Source organism: Sarcophilus harrisii, chromosome 2, assembly GCF_902635505.1.
Source record: "Sarcophilus harrisii chromosome 2, mSarHar1.11, whole genome shotgun sequence".
NCBI lineage: Eukaryota > Metazoa > Chordata > Mammalia > Dasyuromorphia > Dasyuridae > Sarcophilus > Sarcophilus harrisii.
Genome location: NC_045427.1, coordinates 521033037 through 521040502, shown reverse-complemented (window position 1 = coordinate 521040502; position 7466 = coordinate 521033037). Strand labels below are relative to the sequence as shown.

The 7466-nt window shown below is 39.1% G+C and overlaps 1 protein-coding gene across 1 annotated transcript; it reads left to right on the top strand.

Moving 5' to 3' along the window:
- The first annotated feature begins 2495 nt into the window (after positions 1 to 2495).
- LOC100914412 (S100P-binding protein-like) lies at positions 2496 to 4233 on the top strand. The gene has a single exon (XM_031955384.1). The coding sequence runs from the start codon at positions 2799 to 2801 to the stop codon at positions 4035 to 4037; it is 1239 nt and encodes a 412-aa protein (XP_031811244.1). The 5' UTR covers positions 2496 to 2798; the 3' UTR covers positions 4038 to 4233.
- The last annotated feature ends 3233 nt before the right edge of the window (positions 4234 to 7466 follow it).

Here is a 7466-nt window from a genome sequence, read left to right as displayed (position 1 = left end):
GGTTCATGAAGCTCTATGAAATATTGTTACTGTATTTAAATTTTTTTAGGTAAAATCAGTTCAGCCATTTAAAAATGTTACTTTTCCCAGAGAAGCTTATAAAGACTTAGGATTCAGATATGGAAGGATCATATATTAGAGGTCATCTACTCCAGCTTCTTCACTGAAGAGATGAAGGAACTAATGACTTGGTGAAGATAACTTGGCTAAATGAATAATAAGAGTCAGACCATAAAGGTTTTAGAAGGTAGGATGCACAGTTAATCTTAAAAATATGGAAGTCCAACTTGAGGCTTACACTAAGAAAGGGAATGTTGCTGTCCCTGCAGTATTTAAGGAGAGGGTCCAGGTGAGCCATCTTTTTATTTTTCACCTGGTTTAAAATCCTCTGACCTTTACTATCATGCTTCAAGGATACCTTCATCCTGCAAGATTGAACATCAGTACCTTATGCCTCCTGGGAACTCCCCATCTCATTAGAGGATGGAAAAAGCCTCCCAGAATTCTTCATTTAAGGAAGAAGTCCAAGACAGTCACATCTTCATCTCCTACCCAGTTGTACTCCATCCTTGTTCTTTATATCCTGTGGTCAGGTACTTTTTTCTCCCCCATCTCTTTATAGTTTTCTTTATGTTTTTTTCTTTCCTCCTTAGATTGTAAGCTCCTCAAGGGCAGGAACAAATCTTTCTGTTTTTATTTTTATCTCCAGTACTTAGCATAGTGCCTGGCACATAGTAGATACTTAATTGATTGGCTGGTTGTCCTTTGTGCTCAAAGAGGATCAAAATGGCATCACTTTGTTGGGGTCAAAGTACAGTGTGACTGTGGCTAATCAAACCAATATGAGCTCTTGAAGGCTCTACCACAAGTTGGGCACAAATAGTCCATATGAACATTTGGAATGGAGATGTCTCTAAATTCACACATCTTATATTTCTTTTGGGTTAATTAAATTCTGCTTTGTTCAGAGAGATAGCACTTTCTCTGATGCAGGCACACCATGCTGGGTAGTCTTATGCCAGTGTCTCCTATGTCTCTCAATTGGGTCCAAAGTTCTTCAGAGACCTTGAGAGTGTCTTTGTATTTATTCTTCTGACTTCCATGTAAATGCCTTCCTTGCATGAGTTCTCTGTAAAACAGTCTTTTAGGCAAATACATTGGGACATTGGAACAACATGGCCAGCTCATTGGAGTTTTCTCTGCAGTAGGGTTTGAATGCTTGGCAATTCAACAATGTCTGGTACCTAATTCTGCCAGGTGATCTTCAGAATCTTCCTAAAACAATTCAAATGAAAGAAATTCAGTTTCCTGGCATGGCATTGACATACTGTCCAGTTTCACAGGCATACAACAATGAAGTCAGCACAAGTTCTGTATTACTTCAGTTGGGTAGATAGTCTAATACTTCTCTCCCAAACACTGAATTAGTTCTGACAATGCATGTGTCAACCTCCTTATCTATGTATATTCCCTGGAAAATCCCTTCAAGATAAGTGAATTTATCCACAACATTCAAAATTTCTTGATTTGCTATAATTGATGGTTCCATATATGGGTGATCTAGTATTGGCTGGTGGAGAACCTCTGGTTTTTTTGGTGAAAATTGTTAGGCCAAAATTAATCCAGGCAGCAAAGAATCAATCCCTATTGTATTGCATCTCACTCAGCCTCAGAAGCCATTTTAAGTGTTCAATCATTTGTGAACATTTGTGAACTTCATGCATCAACTCTCCCCCAGTTTAGTCTTGGCTTGCAACCTTTTCAAGTTAAATAATTTACTGACAGTGAAGTAGCTGATCTTAATATCATTTCCATCCTCACTGAAGGCATCTGACAACATCAAACAACAACAACAACAACAAAACAAAACATCATGATAAAAAGCATGGGACTAAGCATTAACCCTACTTCACTTCATTTGTGACTGGGAAAGTGTGAGCTCATTATCCCTTATCCATTATCCCTTGCAAGCACGTTCATCGAGAAACTGGTATACCATACTGATGAACTTCTCCAGAAAACCAAATTTTACCCGGATCTTCCACAAGCCCTCATAACTGAAAATGTCAAAGACTGTGGTCAGATCAACAAACATTGTGCTTAATAAATGTTAATGACTGACTTTGTCACATTTGGAATCTTTTAATTTCAAACCCAGTATTGTACTCCTCTGGCTTATTTTCCAATCTGCCCATCCTCACTTTCTTGGATTTTGTCTCACTGATTATGATACCCTACTTGTCTGTATGGAATAAACCTATTTACTCTTTGGCAAAAAAAATTTTTTTCTCCCAAGTAGGTTAGTGCTTTTGTACATTGTAATTATATTTCTGTGTATGTCTATATATTTATTTTCTTTTCAAAGAGAGCTCATTTTAGGTGTATAACCTCTATATGAACCAAGGTACTTACAAAGATTTCTCCAGAAGCTTACAATTCTTGTTAATCTAGGGGGTGGGGGCGGGGAGGGTCAGGAGGGAAGGTGGGACAGTCAGCATTGTGACATCATCTATCTGAAAGCTCTCTCCTCTGGTCACTTCTGACCATAAAGCACTCAGCTCAATAGGGGGAGCATTGCTGAGAAGGAGTGCAACAAAATGGCGCCAGGGGCCAAGGGAGGCCTGTTTCTGTGGCCTTCCTGAGGTCTCTTGGAAGCCACAAACAGGGAAACCTCTTAGGAAAGCTGTCCCTGGGCTCCTGAATTCTATTTCCTGAAATGCTATTTCTTAATAGCCTCAGCTAAAGCAAGAGGACGCTTTTACACTTGATTCTGTACCGGAAAGAGAAATTAACTCATCATGTCAAAGGATTTGAGCGGCTGCTTAGAATCCCCTACTGGTTGTGATAGTTCAGGGTCTGGCCAACATCTTCTGCCTGTTCCAGGTACCTCTTGGGCTACATCAGGACAGGATGAAGATGATTTAGATGACTCCTTACTGGAACTTTCAGATGGAGAAGAGGATGACAGTCCCTTCAGTTACACTGAAGAAGAGATTCAGGAGCTTTTGAAGGATGATGATGTCTTGAACGATCAGTCCTCTTTGGGTGGAGGGCTAAAAAGTGCAGGTGGTCAAATGGAGAAACTGGGGAGGGATAGTTGTGTGTCACTTGACTCTCCCCAAGATATAAATTCACCTTGTAGCTTGGAGCTTGGAGCTGGGCCAGCCAGCAGCATCCTCCAGCTACCACAGGTAAGTACACCAGCTAGTCACAGCCTCATTCCCACCAAACTGTCTAGCAGACCCTCAGCACCAGAAAAGAATCTTTTGAAAGTAACCACTGTCCCACCATTTAAGCCAATCGTTTGGAATGGTATCCTTGGAAAGGATAAGATGGAATCTTCCAAAGGCGCCTGCAGGAATGCAGACCGCTTCGGAAGACCTTCCCACCTGGGGGAAGATGGGAGCAAGGATAGCACTAGTCGTAATAATAGCAAACCTTTGACTGGGCATGAAGAAACCACCTCTGCTAGCTCTGTTTGGGAAGGACCTTTGTCTCCTTCCAAATGTAACCCTCAACACATGGTCTATGGGACCAAAATGCCTTGGCGAGATGTGCCTACCCCCTTAATCTCTCTGACCTTGGAACAGACAGGTAGCCCCTCTGATGGGAAATTATCTCTGGGGAATAGGAGACATAAAATCAGTGGTGTAAGCCGGTCCCCAGCTGTTCCCTCATCATCGGGCAAACGCATCATCCTAGACAAAGATTCTGGGAAAATGATGGCTCACGAGACAAGAGTAAGCAAAATCACCCCACTCCTACCAACCAGAGCAAGGAGTAAGTATCCGAGATTTTCACAAGTGGAACTAGAACCGAAGATGTCTGCATCTTCATTCAAGGATGGCGTCACTCGTGTGCCAAAACCTAGGGCTCTGCACCAGGGGTCTTTAGGTGAATTGTATGCCTTGATGGACCAAGTCGCTAGTGTGGAATATCAGATCCAGAATCGCAGGTGGCAACACCTTTCAGCCCTCACCATGATAAACTACCCCCGATTCAGACAGAAGCCTCTCCAGAGGTACAGCCTTATTTAGTGGATGGACAGACCTCACAGAGCCATTGTGGGTCTCAGGGCTTTGGGTCAGTTCTAATCATCTCATCCCCTCAGCTATGAGGGGACTGCCCCTTCTCCCCCTTCAGTGCTCAGAGGAATTTTTATTCCTTTCTGTCTCTTGTGCTTTATAGATTTTGAATTCTTTTATTTTAATAAGATGTTTTTTCAAGATCTTATCACCTTTGTATTTTTTCCTTGACTCCTTTTTTTTTTTTTCTTCTTGATTCCATTTTGGAAGTGCCCAGTTTAAATTCAATCTGCTTTGCAAGAGGTTCTCAAGTTTCTTTAGCAAGATGGTGTGTGTTTTTAATGTAAAGCTCACTTAAAATGGAAGGTAGGTGTCTCCCCGGGGCCAATACCTGGCTTTAAGCAGAGTAATCCTTTTCCAAGTAGAGAAGTCTACAAGATAAGACATTCCAAACCTTTTCTCTGAGGGACCATAATATCATAGGATCACAGGTATGAGATGAAAGGGATTTCAAAGCCTATCTTTTTCAAACTTCTCATTTTATAGGTGAGAAAACTGAAGCTCAGGGTCATTAAATTAGGGATTAGTATCCTGAGTTTTTAACTCAAAAATTCCTTTAAAAAAAACCCCAAAAACATAAAATACCTTTAAAAAACTACCAAACCAAACTTTTGGTATTAAATGAAAGCAGACAAAAGGAAAAGGCATAGCAAAACATTTAAATTCCCTTGTCATATTCTCTTAGCTGCCATTGTCTGATGACTTTTCATTTTTATTAGTTTCATTTTGGGGAGGAAGAGGCAAAAAAAAAAAAAAAATCTAGCTCTAAAGGCTAAATTTACCATCTTGCTCTAATATTCACTAGCTGTGTGACCATGGATAGATTACTCCATTTTTCTGAACTTCATCTATAATGATAAAACCCTTATTATAAATATTAAGTTTTGAAAAACACTTTACATGCTTATCATTTCATTCAAATCTCACAACAATCATGTGAGGTAGGCAGTTCAGGTATTTTTTAAAACAGATCTCCCTTTGCATCCCCTTTTATCTCCTAGTTGTCCCTTTCAAAGAACCATCCCTTAAAAGGATTTTTTAAAAAAGATTAAAAAGTCAGCAAAAAAAGCAATACATTGAAAAACTGGACATAATATGCAATGTTCATACTTGGATCCCCCTTGTCAATGAAGGAAGTGGATTTGACTAATATCTCCTTTGGAGTTAAAATTATTTTTGTAATTTTGCCACCTTCCTTTTTGATTATTTTGTGGTAGTAATTCTTCCTTTTAAGTTTTTTACTAAGGTATTATTATCCTTATCTTACACATGGAGAAACCTGAAGTCAAAAGAAGTGAATCAAGTGGTTTCTAGTCCCATAACTAGTTAAGTATATCAGAGGCAGTATTCAAATCCAAGCCTTTTTTTTTTAATTGGAAGATCAACTTCAAAAAATAATTTTATTGTAAAGAAATAGTCCTATAACATAGTAAGGAATAACAGATGAACAATCCGGTTATATTGTAATCTTTAAAATCATACTAGATTCAGGAAGCAAATACAACTTTGTTGTAGAAATCTTTTGTGGAGGATTTTTAGGGGACAATAGAGCAAGAAGGAAAGGCAATCTGCATTAGGAAAGGAGTGCTTGTTTTTTTTTTAATTTTTAAAAAATAACTTTTTATTGACAGAACCCATGCCTGGGTAATTTTTTTTTTTTTTACAACATATTATCCCTTGCACTCACTTCTATTCCGACTTTTCCCCTCCCTCCCTCCACCCCCTCCCCAAGATGGCAAGCAGTCCTATACATGTTAAATATGTCACAGTATATCCTAGATACAATATATGTGTGCAGAACCAAACAGTTCTCTTGTTGCTCAGGGAGAATTGGATTCAGAAGGTAAAAATAAGCCGGGAAGAAAAACAAAAATGCAAACAGTTTACATTCATTTCCCAGTGTTCGTTCTTTGGCTGTAGCTGCTTCTTTCCATCATTGATCAATTGAAACTGAGTTAGATCTTCTCTTTGTCGAAGAAATCCACTTCCATCAGAATACATCCTCATACAGTATCGTTGTTGAGATATAGAATGATCTCCTGGTTCTGCTCATTTCGCTTAGCATCAGTACATGTAAGTCCCTCCATGCCCCTCTGTATTCATCCTGCTGGTCATTTCTTACAGAACAATAATATTCTATAACATTCATGTACCACAATTTACTCAGCTATTCTCCAATTGATGGGCATCCATTCATTTTCCAGTTTCTGGCCATTACAAACAGGGCTGCCACAAACATTTTGGCATATACAGGTCCTTTCCCTTCTTTAAGTATCTCTTTGGGATATAAGCCCAGTGGTAGCACTGCTGGATCAAAGGGTAGGTAGAGTTTGGTAATTTTTTGGGCGCAGTTCCAAATCATTCTCCAGAATGGTTGGATTCGTTCACAATTTCACCAACAAGGCATCAGTGTCCCAGTTTTCCCTCATCCCCTCCAACATTCATCATTTTTTTCTTGTCATCTTAGCCATTCTGACAGGTTTGTAGTGGTATCTCAGAGTTGTTTTAATTTCCATTTCTCTGATCAATTGTGATTTGGAACACTATTTCATATGAGTGGAAATAGTTTCAATTTCATCATCTGAAAATTGTTCATATGCTTTGACCATTTTTCACAAATCCAAGTCTTTCTGAAATTATTCATGTTTGAGACTATGATTCTTTCTGGGGTTTTCTTGGCAAAGATGCTGGAATGGTCTGCCATTTCCTTCTCCAGATCATTTTGCAAATGAGGAACCTGAGGCAAATATGATGAAGTTGACTTGCCTAAGGTATCACAGCTAGGAAGTCTAAAGTCAGATCTGCACTCAGGAAGATGTCTTCCTGACTTCAGCCTTGGCTCTCTGCCTACTCTACCACCTAGCTGCCTTCACTCTGCTGACTGGAAGATAAGAGAAATGGTTCTCTCATCAATGATTCTCACCATTTTTTGGTTGCTCAAGAATCTTTTAACAATAACAAAAGATGTATTGTGATTTAATATGCTATTCATATTATTCTATAATTTACTGCTTGATGCATACATGTTTGGCATACACCCATTGTACCATTGAACTACAATGGGAAGTACCAAATTAGAAGCTTTCTGGATAAATAGTTCTAAATTCTTGAGTCTTTGAGAAATCAGTGGTAAATTGTTGAATGAAATAATGGCTGTGAAGATCTCAAAATTATTATGAGAATTAAGGGATTAAAATACTTCTTGAAACCTCAAAGCGGATTAAGTGGACTAGAAGTGTGTTTCTCATTGTTTCCCAAATCAAGGAAGTCACTGTCCTCAATTTTTCCTTCCTTGCTACTTCTCTGATCAGAGAAGTCTTGGCTGTCCCACAGAGTGCTGACTTTGAAGTCCTTTGGGAGACACAGAATCTTAAAAGCATA

What these genes read in the sequence shown, in the direction of transcription:
- LOC100914412 (XM_031955384.1), top strand. Translation starts at nt 2,799, where the DNA reads ATGTCAAAGGATTTGAGCGGCTGCTTAGAATCCCCTACTGGTTGTGAT.